Genomic DNA, 25,426 nt, shown 5'->3' on the forward strand with positions numbered 1-25,426 from the left:
TTGGGAACTACAAGTCCCAGAATGCACCGTATGCAGCGCCCCGCCTGGGGGCGGGAAGAGGGATCTCAAAGGAGGAAATGATAGGGGCGGGGCTGGAAGGCGGGCTCTCCCTGGGAGCGGGGGGGATAGGGAGTCGATCTTTAATGATTTATTAAACACCCACTATTTGCTAGGCACGGTAGTAATAGCTGGGGGGACACGGAGACAAAAGTGAGGTCGGTCCCGCTCTGGAGAAGCTCACGGTCTACCGCAGAAAATACAATATGATGTTATCAATCGTGCGCAGCTCTTCGTGACCCCTTGGACCACCGAACCCCAGACCCTTCTTTCCCCACGATCTCCCCAAGCCCGTCCAAGTTTATCCACCTCGTCCTCTGCCTTCCATCTTTCCCCACATGAGGGTCTTTTCCAGCGAGTCCTGTCTTCTCGTTAGGTGGCCAAAATATCTAACCTTCAGCTTCAGTCTTTGACCCTCCAGCGAATAGCCTGAATTCATTTCTTTAAGTATTAACTGATTGGGTCTTTTGGCTGTTCAAGAGACTCTCAAAAGTCTTGGGCAGCATCACAACGTGAAAGCGCTGATTCCGGGTGCTCAGCTTCCCATAGAGCCCAACTCTCAGAACCGTCCTGATACTGGAAGAACCAGACCTGTGACTACAGAACTTTATGGGCAAGGTGGTGTCTCTGCTTTGTACTATGCCCGCTGCCGGCTTTGCCAACATTTTGTTTGCAAGGAGCAAGAGATTTTAATTTCATGGCTGCGGCTGCGTCTGCAGTGATCCTTGCCCAAGTATATCAAATCTGACACCGCTTCCATTTCTTCTTCTTGTCAGGAAGTGATGGGACTAGTAGTCAAGATCAAAGATTTTGGTGGTGGTGGTTGTTATTGGTAAGCTTCAAGTAAGCTTTATTTTTTTTTTTTGGCAGACAATGGGGGTTAAGTGACTTGCCCAGGGTCACACAGGTAGTAAATGTCAAGTATCTGAGGCCGAATTTGAACTCAGGTACTCCTGAATCCAGGGCCGGTGCTTTAACCACTGCGCCATCTAGCTGCCCCCTCATTAACTAAGCTTTTACATTCTCCCCTTTCACCTTCATCAGGAGGCTTCTTAATTCTTCACTTAAAATGTACAAAGAAATGTTGGGGTAGGCATGTATGTGCAAGGCCAGATCTGCCAGAATGTGTGTGTGTGTGTGTGTGTGTGTGTGTGTGTGTGTGTGTGTAGCCAGATGAGTACGTACAAAGTAATTTACATATGCAAAAAATAGTAATACTAATCAAGGAAATCTGCAGGGAGTTAGCACACCGGTGAGCCTTGATTGACAATGGAGATCGTTTCTGGTGAGGAACACCATCAGAAGACGAAAAGGGAGGAGTGTGTTGGGGGGAGAAGGGGAAGGTATGGAAGGGAGGTAGAGTTATTGCCACTTGTAGATCTTAGGCCAGCCTGATTCCACACAGGCTGATGTCTTCTTTATTTGGGAATTTGCAGAATGCTAGTAAAGGGGGCTCCCACAGTCACAGAATGTCAGAAACCCTGGAAGATCTTGTGGAGATCATCCCATCCAATCCCCTGATTTTATAAAAAAGGAAACATCCATGTGAGTGAATAACTAAGCATTCTAAGGGGCAAAAAAAAAAAAACAATCACATGGGGCAGAGATTGGACTCAAAAGACCAAAACATCTAAGTAGGAATGACACCATACAAGCATTTTCCACCATGCTGCCCTCAGATGCTTATGTTCCCATGTGAATATTTTCTTTTTAAAAAACTGGAGTTTTTGTTTTTAGATCACCTTTATTTATTTTTATTTTATTTTTTTAGTGAGGCAATTGGGGTTAAGTGACTTGCCCAGGGTCACACAGCTAGTAAGTGTTAAGTGTCTGAGGCCGGATTTGAACTCGGGTACTCCTGAATCCAGGGCCGGCGCTCTATCCACTGTGCCACCTAGCTGTCCCGATCACCTTTATTTTTAAAGATATCTCTCCACCCTCCCCAAGTGCTGTCTTAGTGGGTGCCCTTTCTTTCCACCTCCCCTTTTGGAGCACCATTCCTCATGAACAAGTGGAAATGTGGGGAGACCAGCTTCTAGGCATGAAGGACTCATTACTGGGCTGAGTCTCCTAACTGGCTGCCAAGATGAACTTCCATGAGTACATTAAAGGGCCAATCACTAATTCCTTCCCAGATGAGATGATGACTCTGAACCATCCTAAGGACTGGTGCCCTGGCCCCCATCTGGCTCCAAGCCTAAGGCACTTGTCCTAGCTTGGCAAGCTTATGGCTGAGTGGGGACTACAGTTATCCCTTCCACATCGTGGTGGGGTTAGGGGCATGCCCTCCCCCCACAAGCTGGAAAATCCACATAAAAATTTTTGGCTCTCCTTCCTACCAGAGAAGTCTGAACGTTTTTCTTTTTCTTTTATGTATTTCGTTATTGTAAAATTTGGGGTGTTTGGTCACAGGCTCTGTGTTGTCTGCTGGCCTTCATATGTTTGCAACTTCTGCAAAACTCCCCCCAAATTCCCATTTGATTTCTTACACCAACCCCCATTGCCCCGCAAAAACAAATAAATGAATAAACAAATAAATAGATAGATAAATAAATAAATAAAAACTGGAGGGGGGGGGCAATGAAGGTTAAGTGACTTGCCCAGGGTCACACAGCTAATAAGTGTCAAGTGCCTGAGACCAGATTTGAACTTTTATATATATGTGTGTGTACACACACACACACACACACACATATATAAAAGATTTTCCCTAGAGTCAGTCCTTTACCCTCCCCTGAAAAAACGACAAACAAAAAACCTTACATTTTTAAAGTGCTTTATTTAGGGTTTACAAAGAGCTTTCCTCACAACAATCCTGTGAAGTTAGATAGTGCAAATATTTGTATCCTCATCTTACACAAGAGGAAACTGGGGTACCTTATCTGCGGCAAAGTGATTTGTTTGCTCATTGTGACACAGCTAGTGTCAGAACCAAGATCCCAAGCCAGTTTTACTGACCTGGAAGAGTCCAGGGCTCTTCTCATTAAAACAGAAAGCACTGCTTCCTAAAACAGATGTGTCACATTTGCATTCACTTAATTCCCCAGTGCAGCCACACCAAATTAAAATGGAATTGGGAAATGTTTAACAAAATAAATAAAAATACAATATAAGTGGTGTTAATTTATGGTTTTCTAAGTCAATATGCGGTCCACAGGGATCTGTTTCCATCTAAGGATGATACCACTGTCCTAAACCATAAATTTTTACTAAAGTTACCCCAAATCTTACAGAGCTTTTATTACTAAGGAGTAGGGATGGGAAAGATATCCAAAGGGACTAAAGTATACCCTACCACTGCACCACAACTTGGCATATGGTCTGCACAATCAAAAGGGAAGTTTAGAGGAAGTAATCAAAAGGCAGACTGTGCTAATATATAATATAATCTATTCTAATGACCACCTCCATAGGGAAGGGCTCAGTGCTTTATTAAAGTATGAATCAAAGAAGGGTCCATGCTATGGAAAGCCACTGGCCAAAGTACATACTTTGCACATAAAGAATAGTCCAGAGTAAGTAATACCCTTTCACAATGGTAGTTTTGCTGATCTGGTTAATTTCAGTGATTCTATCTGCAAAAAGTTATTTCTGATCTCTTCATTATTAAGTGCTTTAAAACATTTTTTCCATGCATTATTCCTGTAGGTAATACTTCTAAAATTGTGTCAAATAGAAACAGTGAAAGTAGACCTGGATTCTTTTACTCTATTGCATATATAATTTCATTATTTCAAGTAAAGATTTTAAAATAAGATTAAGGAAGACTTCTATTCCAGTATTGTTCAATTTTATTTCTAATCTTGAATGAGTGCTAACATTTTGTGTAACAACTGTGATTCTGTTCCCTTCTCTGACACTATGCCATTGTCAATGCAGAAAGGGGAAGGAGGTTACACAGAACTAAGGGCCATTTTTTTCTTTTTTGTTTTTTTGGTCCATGGCCAAAAAAAAAATCACCACCAGGTGTCTATTCTACTGGTGATGCATCACTCTATAATTAGCCATGTGGGGCCTCGGAAGACAGAACTGGTCTGTTGCAGGGCCATATTCAAAGCTTTTGTAGTATGGCAGAACCTGCCATTGTGCTGGTAGTCACTCACCATCATGCCATAATGAGGAAGAAAAGTAGGACTTTGTTAGATCCTTGATCAATAACCAACAAGTGAACGTATTGCTGAAATTCTTGAAATTCTTGACATTTTTGCTACAAATGAAAAGAGAAAAAGGAAACTAGAACTAAATGTAAGGAAGGTTCATGGGTATTCCTTGGAGAGATGAATAAAAGTGATAGCAAAGTGACTTTTGTTGTATGTACAGAAGCAATAAAAAACATGACTTCAATGAAGATTTGGTCATCTTGAATTGCAGTAAGATGACAGGTATTGTAAAAAAAGGCTACCATGGAATAACTACAGCTTACACACACCAAAGGCCACTGTTCTAAGGACAAAGTGCTACAGAAATTCTACAAGGAATTTCATAAGACCCTCCAAATCAAATTGATGATATACTCTGATATTTGGTGACTTCAATGCAAAGGTGCGGAAAGATGAAGATGGGAATAAGTATATGCAAAAGTAAGGCTCAGGAGAAAGAATGAGAGAGGTCAAAGACATGTAGATTATGTGGAAGCCTTACATTTTTACATCATGAAAATGTTATTTAAAAAAAAAAACGACTGAAAGAGTTGGGCATGGAAAACAATGCCATAAAGAATGAAAATGATTACATCTTAAAAGGCAGGAAAACATTTGTTATTGACATGGGAGTTATCCCTGAGTCAGCTGTGTATAGTAAGACTGTTGACTTTTCAGCGCTAAGATCAATATTTGTAAAAATAAAACGCAACAACAACAAAAAAACAATAGTGCCTACTATGTGCCAAGCACTATACTAAGCACTTTACAATTAATGTCAGTTGATCCTCATAATAACCCTGGCAGGTAAGTCCTATTGTTACCCTCATTTTACAGATGAGGAAACTGAGGCAAAGAGAGGTTATATGACTTGCCCCAGGGTCACATAGTAAGTATTGAAAGTCACATCTGAACTCAGGTCTTCCTGACTCCTGGCCCAGTACTCTATTACCAAGCCACCTAGCTACCTTAATGAGATATGACATACAATTAAAGTGACTTAATCCTAAAATAAACAAGTTACTGAAAATTTAGAAATGAAAAATAAGACAACAGAAATTACATCAACATCAATTATAATTTCATCCAGAAGTTTGACCAATGTAAATTAACTGCAATGGGAAAAACCAAAGAGCCCAGAAAATGCTTTAGTCAGCAAACAACCAAATTGCTTGCCAAACGGAGAGGTGGCTACCAAGGACTGAGAAACAATGAGTTAGAATATAAATTCATCTGTAAAATCTTACAAAAATTACAATTATGAGCAGTATTGTGCTTATAAAGCAGAGGAAAAAAAGACGGTAAAACCAGTTTAAAGAAAGGTTGGCAAGACATCCAACTAAACAAAGACATCCCAAAGGCAAATAAGAAAAATGGGAAAAAATCTGCAAAAAAATGTCGATAAATTGTTTTCACCATCAAGGATATCGGAATCACCATGCTCATACCCTAACACCATAGTCCCTAAGGTGCTTATAGAAGAGGTAGAAATTGCAGTAAAGAGAACAAAGATGGAAAAGTAATCAGATCTGAGCGAGTTTATTCAAAGGGGATGTGAGCTGGAGGTAATACAACTGTGAAGGCATTGAGGGACTGATATATGAGGCAGCTGAAATCTGGGGAATATTCCAAAGGCATGAAAAAAATCTCAAACTTTGTTAACACCAACAAAAAAGGAAAAAAAGGTGACTAAAGGATCATTGGCTACTCATCTCTCTGCCCACTCTCCCATCTATCCAAAATCTTTGAGAGTCATTCTTGAGGAAGGCATTAGTAGAAAATGACTTTCCACAATGGACTGTAGTTTTACTATTTCACACTTAATGGAACATCACCGTCTCTGAAGAGCTAAATCTGAATTTCACACAGAGGTCAACAGAGAGTGCAGGGTTAAGATGATCAGGCTGCAGCATATAACCAACAAAAAACTCCAGAAGATGACCTCAAGGAATGGTGTTACATGAAGAGATGGGCTGGTCATAGGGAACGATTGAGGGATGACAAGGGATTCAAGGGGAGCTCATAGTATAGAGCTGACTTGGTCATGAATGGGTGAAGACTGTGAGGGCAGGGAGTGAATGCAGAAAGATCAGGTGTTAAGGGGAAAGATGTTCTGAATGATTTTTTTAAGCCAATAAAAACTCAAGACAAGAGAAGGGATGGAAGGCTGACAATACCGCTGAGGAACATGTCTAGGAAGAATGGGGCAAAGTAAAAGACCACAGATAGCAATTTTTGCTTAAAGGTGAATTTGAGAGCTCAGATGATGGAGTCACAGTTACGGATGACAGTCAAACACAGAGTAGACATCCTTGTACCCGGCTAAGATAGAATGAAGACAGAAGTCATGCGAGTTTAAATAGCAATGAACTGGGAGTCCGGGGTAATCAAGTGGACATGAAGGCATATATTGCTATCCTCTCTAGATAGGAGTGCAAGTGCTGGCTGGGGAAAGAGGAAGACTATGGGGCAGGTAGATGATATGGATCAGAGAAGAAAATGGATGGAATGGTAACTGACTGTGGCAAAAGAACAGATAGCTCTTCTACTTATATATATTATTTTGCAATAGAGTAATATGTGCCACATCACCATGTTAAACTATAAATTCGAAGGGAACAAGGAATGTCATAGATAAATTTTTATCTCTCACAGAACTTAGCCAAGGTAGGTGTTTACTTTAACAGTTCCATAATTCCTCATCCAACTTTCAAAGGAAGTGAGAGTTATCCCTTTTATTCCCAAGATCCACAGCCCTCCCTCAGTTAAACTCTTATTTCCTATTTCTTGAGCTCACCTGCTACTCCAAACCGTATCTGTGATTAAATACTCAAAACTTGAGGATGCTCACAGGTTTGGGCTCAGGAGAACTAGCTCATGTACACAAAACATGTGCCTAAGAGTGTTTTATTCTGAGAGCTGCACATATATTTGCCTTTTGAGAAACTTTTCTGGGGTTCATCTATTTCTTTTATTCCTCAATGGTGAAATGGCAAATAAAATTATTTAAATAGTAATGTTTTAACTTTAATACAAAAACTCCCTTTATTTGTGTTTTTTTGTTTTTTGGGGGGTTTTTTGGTGAGGCAATTGGAGTTAAGTGACTTGCCCAGGGTCATACAGCTAGTAAGTGTCAAGTGTCTGAGGCCAGATTTGAACTCAGGTCCTCCTGAATCCAGGGCTGGTGCTTTATCCACTGTACCACCTAGCTGCCCCTATTGGTGTTGTTTTCAAAGAAAACGAGTTTAGTAACTATCATTTCACATCTCTCACTAGCATACCTCAGCCCTGTATAAAGCTAAGTGACAAGTTTAACTCATCGCACACTGAATGATGAATCTGTCTGAAGTATATCATAACAGACCATTCTTGCTTTACATAAATTCGCATTCTGCAGATTTGACTTTACATAAAGAATTCTGAAAGGAATCTGCATTCAGATTTACGAGTAAAAAAGAAGAGAATTACTGTCCAATAAAGCTGAGGATAGGAATTTCTGATTAGAGAAGAATTTGAGAACCCCATATCACGGAAGTCATACTTATGGATAACAGTCAGATGCAGAATACAGACATCCTTGTCCTATCCAATAGTTTTACTCAATTATATTTCCCATACCCTTTAACAGGTATATGTGACAGCCCTCTCATGAGGAAAGGGGAGATACAGGTAAATATGGTAGCCCTTCATGGGAGATGTATACATGATAAGCAAAGTGTAGCAACCACATGTGCTTTGTATGTAATAATAAACTCCTTTTAACCACATTTTTCCTGAGCCTGCCTATGTTATTAGAGTGAAGCCCTAATGAAAATTTTCTTTCAACAGCTTCATAAAAATGTTGCATAGCCAATCACCAGTGATAAAGGCTAGGTGCAATGGGTGGGGAAGGGGCAACATACTGCACACCTATGTTAACTTTACTATGTAGTACTGTGCATACTGTTTATTTTCATGATCCAGTATTAATATGTCTGCATTTCAGTACATTTCATGACTTGCTTAAAGGTATTATTTTGTGTATGCCATTGTTATAAAGGCTAAGTGAAGTGGGCAGGTAATTTATATTATGTAAAAATCACTTTACATAGAGGTCTGTGGGACAGTCCACTTATGTAAATCAAGAACTGTCTGTATATGCAGAATAACTCTATTTTGAAGTCTGTTATGGACTAAAGCACATCTGGCTTTACATTAATTTCATTTATGCTTTTCACCATTATGAATGCTGACTTGGAATAAAAGATAGCCTGATACTGAAACCTTTTCCACATTAATTACATATGTAGTTTCTCTTTAACATGTATTTTCTGATGCTGAACAAAACTTAAAGATTGACTAAAGGTGTGTTTTTTTGACATTCATTAAAAACAAAATTTCATTTTCCAGGATGAATTATGTGATGTATGATATGAATTCTGGCTAAAGGCATATTCAATACATTTATAGTAATGATTCTCTAGTATTGATGTGTGGGTGTTTTACCAAGTTTAAACTTGGGCTAAAAACTTTTGTACTACATTTGTAAGAGCTTTCTTTATCCAGTATGAAATTTACGATGTTTAGTAAGATGCTCCCTCTGATTGAAGGCTTTCCCACATTCATTACACTTAAAGGGTTTCTCTCCGGTATGAATTCTCCAATGCCTTGTAAGGTTTCTACCCTGACTAAAGGCTCTACCACACTTAGTACATTTATAGGGTTTCTCTCCAGTATGAATTCTCTGGTGCTGAGTAAGGCTCCTACCCTGACCAAAAGCTCTTCCACACACATTACAACGATAGGGTTTCTCACCAGTATGAATTCTTTGATGTTCAGTAAGGGATGAACTCTGGCTGAAGGCTTGTCCACATTCATTACATTTATAGGGCTTCTCTCCAGTGTGAATTCGCCTATGTTTAATAAGGTTTCCCCTTTGGGTAAAGGCCCTCTCACATATATTACATATATAAGGTTTTTCTCCAGTATGAATTCTCTGATGTTGAATAAGGCACCTACCTTGGCTAAATGTTTTCCCACATTCATCACAACGGTAAGGCTTCTCTCCTATGACACATTTCTGACGCTTAATAAGGCTAGTGCTAAGTCCAAAAGCATTTCCACCCATATTACATTTAGGATTGGTTCCACCATGGGAGACCTGATGCTGGATAAAGGATGAACTGGTGCTAAAGGCTTTTCCACATAAATTACATTTGTATGGGCTTTTTCCAGTATTGATTCTCTGTTTACTAAGATGCCCTCTCTGGCTGAAGGATTTACCATGTTCATTATAATTGTAATCTCTCTCTTCTGTATTTCTTTCATGTTCAGAGACAGATGAATTTTGACCGAAGGCTTGCCCACATTCATCCTGTTTATAGGGTCTGTCTCCTGTATGAATTCTCTGATGGTGAATGAGATTTGTGCTCTGGTGAAATGCTTTTCCACATGAATTACATATATAGGGTTTTTTCCTAGCATGAATTCTCTGATGTTGAATAAGAGATGACTTCTTATTGAAAGCTTTCATGCATTCATCACATTTATATGATTTCTCTCCTGTATGAATCCTCTGAGGTTTAGTAAGAGATGACCCATCAAAGAAGGTTTTCCCACAGTCACTGTATTTATAGGGTTTCTCTCCAGGATCAACTGTCTTCTGGTTAGTAAGGTATGCCATTTGGCTGAAGATGTTCCTACATTCATCATGATTATAGATCTTCTCTCCAATATGACTTTTCTGTTGATGAGTCAGGTATTCACTTTGACTGAAGTCTTCCCCACATTCATTATACATGTAAGATTTCTCTTCAGTGGGTACTTTAGGATACTGAATAATATCAGATTGGCAACTAAAGGCTTTATTGCATTCAGTATATTTATAAGATTCCTTCCCTGAGGCAATTCTATTACGTTTAATTAGGTCGGACAACTTTTTGAGGGTCTTTTCACGTGTGCTATGTTGATGAAAAATCTTTCCTGTAGTCACAGTCTGTTGTGTCACAAAGATAGACCCCAGACCGTAATTTCTCTGCAATGTATCATACTCATAGTCTTTCACTGTATTAGGGGTTTTCTTGGGGGTGATTGGTGCTTGCCTTGAATCTCTCTCCAGGTTCCCCTGCTGCTTTGTCTCAAATTTGCCACCACACTCCCAATCTTTTACCAACTCCTCAGGACCATCCCTTGTTAGTCTTTCCTGCAACGATTTTTCACTAGATATATCTTGCTTTGAATTTGATTCCTTGGTCTCATGTCTAGTTCCCCAATCTAAAAGAAAAAAAAAATAGAATTCCATAGATAACAGCAAAAAAAAAGGAATCGGTAAGAAACATTACTCCTATGCACATCTAGCCCCATATATCACCTGTCCTTAGAGGTCTTTGCCTGTTTTTAAAAAAACTCAAAACTACTTTCTCTATGGTAGATCCCCAAGCTTGAATGTATGCCTGTTTTGAGTACCCTAGTATATGACACATAAAAGCACAACTGCAGATGGCTAGCTCATGCTGAAAAGATGAATTATAAGGATTCAAACTAAAGATTCATTTTTATCTAAATAATGAAGTTAAATAAAACAAGAATTTACAATAATACTCAATCCTCAAATAAAAAATTTTACTCATGATCTGCTTTGAAATTTTATGTATTTTTAATCCTATTAGATTATCTACTCCCTGAGAGCAGGAATTGTTTCATTTATCTTTATATCTTCCTTATCAGTCAGCTAATAAGCATTTAATAAGCACCTACTATGTGCCAGGCACTGTGATAAGCACTGGGGATACAAAAAGAGGCAAAAACAAAAACAAAAAAACATTCCCTGCCCTCAAAGATCTCATAGTCTAATTGGGGGAGACAACAAGGAAACAAATAAATACAAACTATACACAGAATGAATAGGAAATGATTAAAAGAAGGAAGGCGTTAGAATTAAAAGGGATTGGAAAAAGCTTTTAGATTTTGGAGAGGAAGGAGAGCAATTTGGGCATAGGAGACAGGCAGAGAAAACACCCAGAACCAAGAGATGGAGAGCCTTGTTCATAGAACAGCAAGGAGGCAACGCCACTGATCAAAGAGTACATAGTGGGAAGTAAGATACAAGAAGACTGGAAAGGCTAAGGGGGGAAGGAGGGGGGGGGGTATTAAGGGCTGTGAATGCCAGAGTATTTTGTATTTGATCCTGGAGTAAATAGGAAGCTATTGGATTTTACTGAGTACCAGTGAAGAGTGTGTATGTGTGTGTGCATGTGTGTGTGTGTGTGTGTGTGTGTGTGTGTATTTTACTGAGTAATGATGGGTATATGAGTGTGTGACATGATTGGACCTGTGTTATAGGAAAATCAATTTAGTGGCTGAATGAAGAATAAATTGGAATGGAGTGGGGAGAGACCCAAGGCAGGCAGATTCATCAGCAGGTTATTATAATAATCAAGGCGTCAGGTGATGAGGGCATACACTAGAATGATGGCATTATAAGAGAAGAGGGCATATTCAAAGGATGTTGCCAAGATAAAATCGACAGGCTTTGGCAGCAGCTCGGATCGTGACATGAGGAATGCAGGAAGACTCCTAGGTTGTGAGCCTGAGGGATTGGGAAGATACTGATGTCCTCTATAGTAATAGGGAAGATAAGAGGCAAAGGGAGGGTTTAGTGGGGAAAATAATGATTCTATTTTGGATATAATGAATTGAAGATGTCCACTGGACATCCGGTTCTAAATGTGTGAAATACCGTTGGAGATGCAAGATTGGAGGTCAGCACAGAAAATGAGCCCAGAAAGGTGGATTTGAAAATCATCAGCTTAGAGATAGTTATATCCATGGAAGCAGACGAGATCACCAAGTGAGGTAGTATAAAAGGAGAGGAGGGCCCAGGCCACAACCCTATGGAAAACCCATGATACCCATATTGAAAATATAAAAATATGTGTGTGTGTGTGTGTGTGTGTGTGTGTGTGTGTGTGTGTGTTTTAGACTGATCGGGAGGAGGGTCTAGCAACAGAGAATGAGTGGTCAGATAGCTATGAGGAAAACCAGGGGAGAATTATGCACCAAAAACTTAGGAGAGAGTCTCAAAGAGGAGAGAGTGACTAACAGTGTCAAAGGCTGCTGAAAGGTCAAGGAAAATGCGGGCTGAAAAGACCACTGGATTTGGCAACTAAGAGATTGCTAGTGTAATGATTGGAATGATGCCACCTGCTGGAGACTGACTGTAGAAGAGTTCTGCCCATGAAGCGAAGGTCTTTGAGGGCAAGACCAGGAGTCTTCTTTGGCGTCAGAAAGTGACGTTGGCTAGTGGGAGGAAGAGGGAAGAGACTAGCGCTCTGTGCACTCTTTCCTGAGGACGCTGGTGGAGAAGGGAGCTAGAACTGCACTCTCTCTTTAATAGATAGGAATCTAGGCCTTTCTCTCTTTACCAAATTCTTATTCTCCTTAATAAACACTTAAAAGTCTAACTCTTGCTAAAGCTTATAATTTATTGGCGACCACTCATTGGATATTTTAGACAGACTAGCTAGAATTTTAGCCCTTAACATTAATAACTTTGGGCAGAGCAGTTTCAGTGGAATGATAAGGCCAGAAGTCAGATTGTAAGGAGTTAAAAAGAAAGTGATGGGGGAGAAAGGAGAGGCACCTCCTGTAAACAGTCTTTTTAAGGAGTTTAACCACCAAGGGCAGAAGAGATATAGGACAATAGTTAGCGAGGACGAAAGGAACAATGAGGGTTTTTTCAGGACGAAGGAGACACAGGAATGTGTGTAGTCGGTAGTAGGGAATGAATCAACAGAAAGAGAAAAACTGAACATAAGTGAAAGAGAAAGAATGACAGAGAAGACAATCTGTTAGAAAAGGTGGGATGGAATAGGATCACTTGAACAAGGAAGTTAATCTTGGTAAGGAGAAAGGTCATTTCATCAGGTGAGACAGGTGAAGGCAGCTGAATGAGGGAGAAGAGGGAGCTCACAGCCAGTGGCCTTCATTTTTTTCTGTAAAATATGAGGCAGGGTTCTTAGCTGAGAGGGTAGGGGGAGGAGGGGCCATGGGAGGGATGAGGAGGGAATGAAAAGGTTTGCAAGAAATACCATGGAGACTGGGATACTGAGTTGATAAAGGGGATAAAGTAGGATTGCCTAGCCGTAGTAGGGCCCCCGTGGAGGTTATGTAACATCAATCTGTCATGGACCCAGTCAGAATGGCTATGTGATCTTGTCCACCTTCATTCAGCAGCATGTGTATAGAAGGGAATGGTGGAAGTGATCCAAGGCTGTTGCCTGGCTAGGCAATATGACAAGGGGTCCAGGAACTCAAGAGAGGAAGATTGTGCAGTGCTGAATTGGTTCACCAAGAGCTCCAGACAAGGAGAAAAGGTGTGGCTAGAGCAGGGTAGATGGTCTGGGAGAGAACTGGATTTGGATAAATTTGGATAAATAGTAGGGCTATGTAAGAAAAAGCAGAGGAAGAGGTGAAAACTAATAGATGGCGGTCAGTTAAGGGGATCTTAAAACTCTTGAACCTGGAAGTGGTGCATTTGTAGGTGACAGGTATGAGGAATAGATGGGTTTGAGGTATTCGTGTGTGGTTAAAGTAGGGTGGAAGAATAGCTCATGGGAGGTTAAGTAGGCTGAGGAACTGAGTGGTTAGGGTATTTGAGGGGGAATCAATATGTTTGTTGACATCCCCTAACATGAGAGCAGGAGTTAAAGAAAGAGATGAGAAAAACTGTAAGCCAGATATCAAACTCCCAGAGGAGAGAAGGGGAGCGACCTGGGAGGTCCACAGACAATAGCTAGCAGGATTTTGACTAGGTGTTAGATATGAATAGGATTCACCTCAAAGACAAAGAGATTATCGAATGATTAAGGAAGGGGGAGAACCTGGAAGTGGCAATGGGGATGGAGAAGCATTCCAACTCCCCCATCTTGACAAGTGAGCTGAGGAGAACAAGTGAAGGTAAAGCCAGCACTGGAAAGGGAAGCCAAGGAGGCTTTGTCATCAGGGGAAATTCAGGTCTCACAAGAGCTAGTAGATGAAAGAGGTGGGAGAGAAACAGATTTAAGATAAAGGGAAGTTTGTTTCCTATGGAACAGTCATTCCATAGGGCACAGTGGAGTTAGGATGAAACTTTGAGTTCAGGGGGACGGGGATAAAGAATCAGGTGGGACGGAGTGAGGAGTGGGGTTTAGATGATAATCTACAGAAGTTCAGAGTCACTGGGATGTGAAGGGTATGACGAGGTGTGAAAATGTTCAGGGTTGAGTTGAAGGCGCTGCTCCTCTACCCTTCGGAGACCCAGATGGAGATGGGAGGCCTGACACTGAAGGGAGGGTTGCTCTTCTCTGAAACAGAGGTTCTCCACATCCCAGCTGAGAGATGAGGCTGGCAGCAAGTGGGTGAAGACGCCTTCTGCTGGTACAGCTGGAAAGTGATGGCTTTGGGGCAGACAGAAGATGCTCAGCCTGACCTGAGCAGCCTTTCCTCAAAGGACAGGCAGTGTCTAGCAGGAAATAGAAGGTTCAGAGCAGTACCACACCCGAGGACCGAGGTCTTTTCACCCAAGAAGACACAGAGGCAGCAACAGAAAGTGACGGAGTCCCTGAGCAAATGGAAGATGCCGACTTGGCGTCTAGCAGCCTTTCCTCCGGGGCGTGCTTTTTCTTTTCCTCTTTCACAACGCTGACCCTCTGATACTCCATGCCCTGCCCTGGGATCCCTCTCATTGGAGGCTGTGTGAAAAGCTGGATGCCCAATCAATCGGTGCGCTGTAATAGGGATTCCTCTTATGGGAAGGGTTTACCAAGATTGTCGCTGAGCTCATTCTCCTTCTAAATGTCAGTGATTCCATGGCCTAGAAGCTACTTCTTGACTTTAGCATTCCATCTCCTGCCCCTGCGCTGTGCCACAAGCACTCCCCTTGCCTGAAATACTCTTGCCCCTCCTCACCTTACCTGCTAAAACCCCACCTTCCTCAAAGCGTCTTACTGTGACATAGCTCTCTATGCCCGCGAGTTATACTGCCCTCCTCGCCTGAAGGGCAGACAATTTGATTTCTGTGTCCCAGCACTTAGCACAATGCCATACACGTTAGAGGTACTGTATGTCTAATTCCTCTCTCATCACACCTACAAGATAGAGGAAAAATTCCTCAGCCAGCCACTTAAAAGTCCTCAAAGAAGTCCTCAACTTCAGATCTCACCACTTGGAAGCAACCATTCTCTGAGGCCATTAGGCCTTGCTTCTTCATTCCCTCGCTCCTTCCCTTCCTCCCCCCCCCCCTTTACTTTCATGCAGGCCTTTTCTTTCCAACCACATTTAAACATCCCCAATTTCATGCTTTGAAACATTTCTCCTCTGGGCCTGAAGCAGTGGCTACACAGCACTCGCTGAATGCTCAGAAGGGTGAGACAGGGAACCATCTTCTGGAGAAAATGTAACCCCCAAGAATGGTGAAAGAGACAATTCCTGTGGGCTATGGCTCGATCCCCAGGCTGCTGGGAGGAAGGCTCCTTCTTCGCCATTTCTAAGAGGCTTCATCTGTGACAGATCCACTGAGCTGCTGCTTACACAGCCTTCCACCTGCCCGGTTCTCACTCACTCACCTGGACAGGAACTTTGGGCAGCTTCTCTCTTTAGAGCCCACGGTGCTTCCCCTTGCTCCAGTTGGGAGATCAGGTCTGGTTTGGAAACTGGAAACCCTGCTCATGCAGGAAGAAAGGGGCGCATGGTGAGACAGAAATACAGAGCCTGTCGCCCCTTCCGATGCAAGTTCACATGAGCTGTGAAGGTTTAAGGCGGGGGCTCCTCACCTGAGGGGCAGGAATGTTTATGTATTTTAAAACATTATTCTGAGAAGGGGTCCATAGGCTTCACCAAACTGCCAAAGGGGTCCACAGCATCAAAAAAAAGTCAAGAGTCCCTAATTGACGAGCTGGTACAAAATACCTCAAAAAGCCACACTGAACTATGGAAGTGTGCATACAGATAACCACAATATGGATTCATGGTCAGAAATAATGATAACAATATTAATAATAATAAATACCATAAAACTTTAATATAATAAATATTAAATATATTATATTTAATAAATATAATACTTTATTATTTACAAAGGATTTTCAATATATCTAATTTGTGCAACACAAAAATTCCTGAGAGGTTAGTGGGAATATTACACACACTTAGCAGATGAAGAAACTAAGGCTCAGAAGCCAAATGACTTGCTCAGGTCACACAGTTATTCAATTGGAGAGCTTAGATTTTGAACCCAGATCATCTGAATCCAAGTCCCATGCTCTTTCCAAAGTCCCATGGTGGCGCTCTCTCTCTCTGAGAAATTTTTATACCTTAACGCAAATCTTCTTAAACTGTGGGTCACAACCCTATATGGGATTCACATAACTGAACATGGGGGTTGTGAAAAATCTGGCAACAGTAAAAGGTTATGTATACCCACTTAACCTATATACTTATATACCTGGGCTTGCATCAAAATTTCTCAGGCAAAAAGGGGTTGCAAGTGGAAAAAGTTTAAGAAGCCCTGCCTTAAGGCACTGGAATATTGAAGAAGAATACTTGGAACATGGGGCAGATGATCAGCAAGGATCCACACCAAGGGTAACACAATGACATTCTTAAATTTTAATTCTACACGGACTTTCCTCATGGGAACAGAGAGTGGAGACATCCTGCCTATTGTACCAGAGGTACAAAGAATCTTTTTTCGGGGCAGCTAGGTGGCGCAGTGGATAGAGCACCGGCCCTGGAGTCAGGAGGACCTGAGTTCAAATCCGGCCTCAGACACTTAACACTTACTAGCTGTGTGACCCTGGGCAAGTCACTTAACCCCAAATGCCTCACTAAAAAAAAAAAAAAAAAAGAATCTTCTTTCCCTCTACCTCAAGCCAAAATTCAGCTGAGCACTTTGAATACCTCACAGCCAAAGAAAATCTGATGAGCAGATTCTGAATTAGGGAGGAAGCTCTCCTTACCCAGAGAGATCAGGTTCTGATAGTTTTCCAACATCACATCCCTGTAGAGATTCTGCTGAGCTGGGTCCAGTTGCCCCCATTCTTCCCAGGTAAAGTCCACAGCCACATCCTGAAATGTCAGTGCTTCCTGGAACACCAAACAGGTTCCTGATTACCCACTAGACATCATCCCTCACTTGGCCATTTAGAGGAAAATGAGGATTACAACACATACAGAAAGCAGTGATGCATTTGTCACAAGGGCATTGTGTGACAAACTCTATGCCTCACTAGGTATGAGATTTTAGGGGATGTACGTAGTTCTGATTTGTTAATAAAACTTCCCTTCAAACATTACCTACCTGAGTGAGACTTAGAGCTCTGGGAAACCACAGAAAATACACAATATCTATTTCCTATTTCATTACCCCCTATCTCAGCCACCAGATTGACCTAACCCTAGACAGTTCCCACACCAGTCTTCTCATCCATCCATTCTAATCCCTTATTTCTTCCTTAAAGGCTTCCATGCCTCATTAGTTCCAAAGTCCTATTCGGAAGATTCTCTGGTTTCTCAAGGGCTATGCAGGAGGCCCATGAGTTCTGGCAGGTTTTACTACACAGGAAAGGTCCTGATTATAATTCTAGCATCAGACAATACCTGCTCCCCAAGGAAGAAACCTTGGTAGTTACAGCACTTTGGGATGTTTTGGCCAAGGACACCCATGACCTCCCTCCAAAATACCAAATGACCTTCAGTCTACGTGGCTGCCTATTGCTTTTACAGGGCAAAAACAGAGGGCAAAAAGTACTAAGAATCTCAGTTGTCAGAGTACTTCAAACATTAACTTAACAGCCAGCAGTCTAAATGTGAGGTCCTTATCTCATAACCAATAATCGGACATTCTACTATAGAAAATGAATATCATTTTATAATTCTTGCTATAAAGGAAAATAAATATTAAAAAGGATTTATAGGTAAGTGGAAAGATAGCTCATGGAATCTCCTTTGAGAAGGAAACAAAAAAGTTGCTGAAGAGGATTTATCAATCACACGTTCAAAGGCAAAAATAAATATCCTTCCATGACAGTTTGCACTGTATACACCTTGTAAGTGCAGAGTGGTTGTGTATTTGTCTCCTTCGTTCAAATGAGAGAGTTCCTCGCATGCAAGTACCCCAGTATTTTGCCTTTTTCATATAGCCAGAGGTTAGCAAAGTATAGGAAATACACTAAGTACTCAAGAACTACTTGTTAACTGAGTTAGAAAACAAATTCCCACCTTCTTTGAAGAGGCAGGGGACCACAGGTGTTGAACAATGCACAAAACATCAGACTCTTTTTTTACTTTATATTTATGGAACATTTTCTCTTTTCTTAATTAAAAAAAAATTATTATGGGGATAACTCCCTGGAAGAAATTGGGGGAGGCTGATGATGGTAAAAGGCAGTGATATAAAAACAAAAATTGTCAAAAAGAGTGTATGTACCAAAAAAAGAGAATATGTACAAATTAAGAACTGACCTACATGCCTTATGCAAAATAAATATTTATAATAATAATCACCAGATGTATCAAGGCCACCCTAAAAATATGAGACAGTGACAGATAGGCCTCCATAAATTATCAGTTACACTAAACTCTATAGCAGGCCACATCTTTATAGTTGTTCAAGTGCCTAAAAAGTGCAAAGAATACAAGATCCCACTTTGCTTCTTGCTGGTTGACTACAATAATGCATTTCATTCAGCAGAACAAAATACGCCACTTTAAGGGAATTCCTCCAACAAGCCTTACCGTGCCTACATCAAAATTCCTGTGAAAGATAAGGGATAACTATACTCCTCCACCCTCTGGTTATTATTATCACTCAATCAATAAAAAAACATAGATTTGCCAAAGATGTATGCCACTGACATCGAGAATGTCTGGCGATGACTCTGAATAAAAAAAAGATTTCCTGATAGATGGAGACGTACTTCAGATGATCTTCTTTGTGGATAACATCATCCTGATTGCATTAAACCCCTGAATACTACAGGGCCTCCTAAATGAGATCCATAATCTCACAAGAGTTTGACCTAACTACCCACACTGGAAAATCCAAGCAGAAGAATGCCTAGTGTCCAGATTATGATATACAACTTTAAGGATAGTCCATATAAAACATTTCCATCAGTGTATATGTCTTGGATAGACATTACAGCTGGATAATGAGCAGGGCCTAAAACAGGGGGAGGAAAACGTATAAAAGGATGGCTTGCATGAGGGAAACTGGGTAGTGCTTCTCATGAACCAATGTTCTCCCTTAAATGAAGTTGCATCTTTATAATATGAATATTCTTCAGGTGATACTATATGTCTATGAGTCATAGAAAATCAGTCTCCAAAGAACTGTTTCTGTGTCACCCACAAAGCAATGGAGAGAGCCCAGTCAGGCAGTAATGTATTACCAAGTGCAAAGGATGATGAAAGACATCTATGGCTGGAAAAGGAAGTGGGTCTTTCATGCATTGAGAGCAAGGGCTAACCAATGGACAGCCCACACACTCCACTGGCATAGAGGAAGGCTTTGTGCATGTTGGGCGCACCCTCTATGAAAGATTTCTAAAAAGACCTGGACAAGAGTAGTGAGGACTGCGGTGTGGCTGGGTTGTGATCTGTAACAATGGCGGGAACTCTCATATCATTGAGATTGGATGTAGAATGGTCTCCTCTTGATCAATATCCCTTCCTTTATTACATCTCCCAGGAAGGTGGGCTTAGTCACTGGAGTGACCACAACCAGAAAGTATGAAAATGTAGGAATTCAAAGAAGGCAGAGGGCAAACTGAGGCAGAAAAATAATTTAAGATTGATGAGATTAATGATTAATTAATTAATAAGATTACTATTAATTAATAAGATTACTGAGAGACTGGAGTTTAGATCTTAGAATCTGGAAGTCACCTAAAACGTAGCCATGCCTGAACGAATGGCCTGACAAATGTCCTCCAGCCTTTGACTGAAGACCTCCCAAAATGGGAGAACCATTACTTCCCAAAGCAGCCTATTCTACTTTCAGATATCTGTCAACAACTTTTTTCCATATCAGAGGGTCTCACCTCTCAGCAATGTCTCCCATTGCTGGGGAAATAAAGACAAAAATCAAGCAGTCCAAACTCCTTACAATGGATGGAACTGAAGGATTCTTACACTCTTACTCCAGCCAAATGTAGTAACACTCCTTAACGTAAGACACCTGATACACTCACACTACTGTTTGCACTGGTTTTTGCCAACCCTGAACCTTCTCCCCACCCAGCTGATATCTTCCAGATGAACCCTCCCCTACCCATTCTACCCTGAGTTGATCTGTCTTTGCTAAATGAGAGAGAGCATTTATTGCTTCTAGCTCAGTTTGGCTCTTCCTCATGCATTTCCTCATGTCCTTTCAAAAAAGATTTCACACGTGCTGCTCTGCACTGGTTCAGTCTCCACTTCAGATGTCTCACCCAATGATGTGGAGCTCAATGAAAACAAAGGCTCTCTTCTGATAGGACCTTTATAAATATCATAGTATCTGGTACAGTACAATGATCACTGATTAGGCCTGAAGGCGCTGCTGGACGAATGACTGTTGGGTAGAGGAGTGGAAGGTAATAAAGGAAGGGATATTGATGAAGAGGAGACCATTCCACATACAGCACATCTCCCAGGAAGGTGGGCTTAGTCACTGGAGTGACCACAACCAGAGCTCAGGTCTCTAAAAGAGGTTACACTGGGGCAATACATCCCATAAGAAAATTAGATCTATCAGCTCTAAGAACTCATCTAGCATAAATGCTAGGATACAGAAATTCCAACTCACCTGAGCCCTGCTGGTCAAGAATATAGAGCCATGTCCCTCCTCAGTGTCCCCCTCTTGGGCAAGTGCAGAGTCTTCAGAAGGCAGAGCTGAGAAGGAAAATGAAGATGACTTCTCTGACAGCCACCAGGTAACTCCTCTTCCTCCTACACGTTTCCTTCCTTGGGGCAAGGGGAGTAACACTCCTTCAAGACCCAGGATCTGTCACCTGCCCTGAACTGACAAAGGCCCTGAGAGGACTTTACCCTGAAACTACACCTGGAAGGACAGGGGCTATGAACACTCTATTCCTCAGTTCTCATTGCAAAATAGTTATAAGCATATTTGCAGTATTCCATAAGGATCTTGGAAAGAAGAAAATTAAATATAGCATTTGGTAATCCATGAAACTCTAGTTCAGCTTAAATGACCATCCCAGAAGAATATGCACGGGAAGGCATAAAACCTTGGTGGGGGAGCTTCTCAAATGTTTTGATGAAGGTGGGATAATTGGGCTCTACCCTCCTGTAGGAAGCACTATGAAAACTTAAATATTGGGGCAGCTAGGTGGCGCAGTGGATAGGGCACCGGCCCTGGATTCAGGAGGACCCGAGTTCAAATCCGGCCTCAGACACTTAACACTTAACTAGCTGTGTGACCCTGGGCAAGTCACTTAACCCCAATTGCTTCAAAAATAAAAAAAACAAACAAACAAAAACCGAGGAAAACATTTAAAAAAAAAAACTTAAATATTGTCATTCATTGCCCACACTAGGCAGTATTTACCTAACATGTTCCCTCTGGAAGGGCCATTATAATGTGCTTATTTTTTTCTCCTACTTAGTCCACTGTATAATAATTCTCACCTCCTTCCTCTAGCATTTGGGCCAAATCCTCTACCAAGGCCACCACCTCCTCAGTCTTCTTTGGATTTTGTGATTTCACCAAAGTTCTGATTTCCCCAGGCAGGATGGCCAGAAATTGTTCCAGTACCAGCAGCTCCAGAATTTGCTCCTTTGTATGAATTTCTGGCCTCAGCCATCGAAGACAAAGTGCTCGAAGTTGGCTCAGGGCCTCAAGAGGATCAGCCCCTTCTGGGTATCGAAAACACCTGAAGCGCTGTCGAGAAGCCTCAAGGTCAGACTCCCATTCTCCTCCGATGGTTTCCTGAACCCAAGAGACATCCATTCCCAGGATGCTATCCTGATCATGTGTAGTGAGAATTTGAGGGTCTGGATACACAACCATCACTTCCTTCAGAGGCATCATTTCTCCAGCTGAGACCTTCACTGAGATGCTCAAAACTATCCCACCAGGGAATGAACTTTTTCAGACCCCAAATGGGCACTTATACACAACTAAGGGAAATTGTGGGGAAAAAAAAAAAGATTAGAATTAGGAAAATGGGCCCAGCAGCCTCAATCACATAGCTTGAGCCATGGACCTTGGAAAAACTGTGGCAATTTCTTGAATATACAAATGGCCCACGACTGAGCATTAGGGAGATGTCTTCTTGAGTAAACTGTAAAAAGAGCCCTTAGAAATGGCTCAGATACATATGGTGATATATATATTAAAAAAACAAATGCAGGCACCAAGAACATAAAGACCCTTAGTCCCCATCCTCTCACTGTAGAGCAGGAAAACTACATATGGGCCCAAAGACAAGCACACATGAAAAGCTGCAGGCGGAGAACAGGGCCCTGAATCAAAGAACCAGAAGTTATTGCCCAAATTCATTGAATAGTGAGCTAAAACTTTTTTTAAAGCTTCCATTAAAAACTGTAGTGTCTAATATTAGTATTAAAAACAAAGTGAGGGGCAGCTAGATGGCACAGTGGATAGAGCACTGGCCCTGGAGTCAGGAGGACCTGAGTTCAAATCCAGCCTCAGACACTTAACACTTACTAGCTGTGTGACCCTGGACAAGTCACTTAACCCCAATTGCCGCACACACACAAAAAAAAGTGAGTGTTATATTTTCATGTGTGAAATAAGCAAAATATCTATTTGTTCTGCATATTAAAAATGGTATATATCTGAGCGCACTGAGAAGCTATCCATATTGGTGAGATAGCAGCCTGGCTAGACATCAAAATTAAAATATTTTTAAAAGGCCCAAGTTTCATGTTTGAATCCCCAGGCCAGTAATTAAAAACACCAGGAATGGCCTAGTCACCTTTGCCAGTCACTTCCAGCCCTCAGCCAACAAACCCTATCGCCCCAAGCCATTTCTCCCAAAGCAGATTACAAAGTCCAGCAGAAGAAAAAAATCTTCAGTCCTTTCCCCTTCATCTTCTCTCTTCTGGTGGAGGCAGTGTTGGCCTTATAGCAGCAGAGCAGTGGATGTGAATGATGCTGCGGACATTCATCAGTTACTCGACCTTGGACAAGATACTTTACCTCCTTTGAGTGGCAAGTTCCTCATCTGCAAAGGGGATAATAATAATAGAATTACCCACCTTGCAAGATTGTCCCTCACGGGGCAGCTAGGTGGTGCAGTGGATAAAGCACCGGCCCTGGATTCAGGAGTACCTGAGTTCAAATCTGGACTCAGACACTTGACACTTACTAGCTGTGTGACCCTGGGCAAGTCACTTAACCCCCACTGCCCAGGAAAAAACAAAAAAAAAAGATTGTCCCTCACTTTGTAAACATTAAACTCCCATGGAAATGTCAATGTGGCAATGAATACCCCTTCCTTCCACCCTATTTGTCTTTATGAGATAATCTGTAATTAAAATGAGAAATAAGATACTTTTAAAGGGCATGGCAATCGGTAAGATAGTATATGAATGTTAAGGAAGATAATAAGGGAGAAGACGATTTGGGGGTGGGGGCAGAGAAGCGCTGAGAAGACTTCGGAGGTCAAGACCCCTCCCCACTTCTAGGTTGGTCTCACGACGGAATCTGCCCCTCCCTGTGAAACTGAAACATACTCCCCAGCCCAGCCCCTCCTGCTTGGGCCACGTACCCTTCTTTCTCTTCCACCCACACAGCAGGGAGCACAGGCTCCCTGGAGGGCCGTCCTCCCCCCTCCCCCATCCCGCGGGGCGCACCTGCCCCTCCCCTCGCTCCACCTGTCACATCGCCCTGGCCCCATTCCACCAGTCTACCCTCGGGGTGGTGACAGCAGGGACTCCCTAGTCCCAGGGACAACCTCCGGCCTCCTGGACCCGAGCACGCCGGACTGGACGGTAGGCAGCACCGCATGCACAAGTAGCAACTCGCTTGCTCAGAGACCTCTTCCGGTTTCCAAGACCAAGACCCTGCGCACGAGCGCACCCAAAGAGAGAAAGTACGCATGCGCGCCAGCAGCTCCAGAACAACGTTTCCCAGAATTCTCATGGAGCTTCCATTTCTCACAGGTTCCGGGAAATGTGGCTTCTCCCAAAGTTCCTGACTGGTCAGGAGCAGGGCTTGGGTCCCAGAGTCAAACTCCTTTCTAGCACTAGGCCAGGGAGGGCAGTGCAATATCACCACGGCCAATCAGAGGAATCCTATCCTCCCACCAATCAGAGGACGTGCTACTCTTTCGTCACTCTGAGAGCCCACTTCTGTCTATCAATCGAAGTATACTTCCCCACCGCCAATCAGAGGGCTCACTTCGCTCAGCCAATCAGAATCCTTCCTCCTCCCTCCTTTCCACCCCATCCTCTTTCCGGAGCGAGTCTCCATGGAAACCCCTTAACAACTTTGCTCTCCCCGTGCCTAGCAGCATAAAGTACTCACCATATACCCAGAAGATTATTAACCTTGCCACTCCTAACCGAGCTGACTGAAACGGACCATGGCTTCAATCTCTTCATCTGAGAAATGGGACGATAAGACACGCGAGCAAGCTCCTATTCTGGTGGCTATTGTGAAGAAAGAACTTGAAATCCAAGCACCATACCAACATCATGGGAAAGCCTGAAGACCATTCAAAAGATCCATAAAAGCAAGAAGGTACCCAAACCTACAGAAACTAATACCAAAGAAGAAAGGAATAAAATCCCTATCTGGTCAGCCCGAAAATCAAACAGACTGTTAATGGGAAACATCACCCACTCGGGATTTCATGTTAAGTGCTAACAGCTAGTTTACTTTAGCAACACTTTCAAGATCTGCAAGATGCTTTACTTGGGTTATCTCATTAGATCCTTAACCATGAGAAGTTGGTTTCATTACTAATAATAGTCAACATTTATAATAGTGCTTACTTCACACCAGACACTGTGCTAAGCATTACACTATCATTATCTAATTTGATTTTTGCAACCATCCTGGGAGGTAGGCGTTATTATCATTTCCATTTTACAGATGAGGAAACTGAGACAAACAGAAATTAAGTAACTTGCCCCAGATCTCACAGCTATGAAACCCTCAGAGTTTGGTTAGACATCAAAGACGCCAAGGCCATTCACTGCATCGCAAGCCATCACTAGTCATCTCGACTCTGTCCTGCCAC

At 42.0% G+C, this 25,426-nt stretch overlaps 1 protein-coding gene across 7 annotated transcripts; it reads right to left on the reverse strand.

Annotated features, from left to right (window-relative positions):
- Positions 1-2,835: 2,835 nt before the first annotated feature.
- LOC122746102 (zinc finger protein 2 homolog) lies at positions 2,836-24,250 on the reverse strand. 7 transcript variants are annotated; one of them, XM_043991588.1, is made up of 7 exons: positions 24,093-24,250; positions 21,843-23,404; positions 21,001-21,086; positions 17,171-17,297; positions 15,779-15,874; positions 9,195-10,448; positions 2,836-4,264 (listed from the first exon to the last, which is right to left on the reverse strand). In XM_043991588.1, the coding sequence occupies exons 2-7, from the start codon at positions 22,243-22,245 to the stop codon at positions 4,209-4,211; spliced, it is 2,022 nt and encodes a 673-aa protein (XP_043847523.1). In that variant the 5' UTR covers positions 22,246-23,404; positions 24,093-24,250; the 3' UTR covers positions 2,836-4,208. The 7 variants fall into 7 exon arrangements, with proteins under 7 accessions (XP_043847523.1, XP_043847520.1, XP_043847519.1 ...); XM_043991585.1 differs by lacking the exon at positions 2,836-4,264 and having other exon boundaries at positions 5,048-10,448; positions 21,843-22,334; positions 23,191-23,404; XM_043991584.1 differs by lacking the exon at positions 2,836-4,264 and having other exon boundaries at positions 5,048-10,448; positions 21,843-22,334; positions 23,156-23,404.
- Positions 24,251-25,426: the final 1,176 nt, after the last annotated feature.

This window comes from Dromiciops gliroides, chromosome 3 (assembly GCF_019393635.1).
Source record: "Dromiciops gliroides isolate mDroGli1 chromosome 3, mDroGli1.pri, whole genome shotgun sequence".
Lineage (NCBI taxonomy): Eukaryota > Metazoa > Chordata > Mammalia > Microbiotheria > Microbiotheriidae > Dromiciops > Dromiciops gliroides.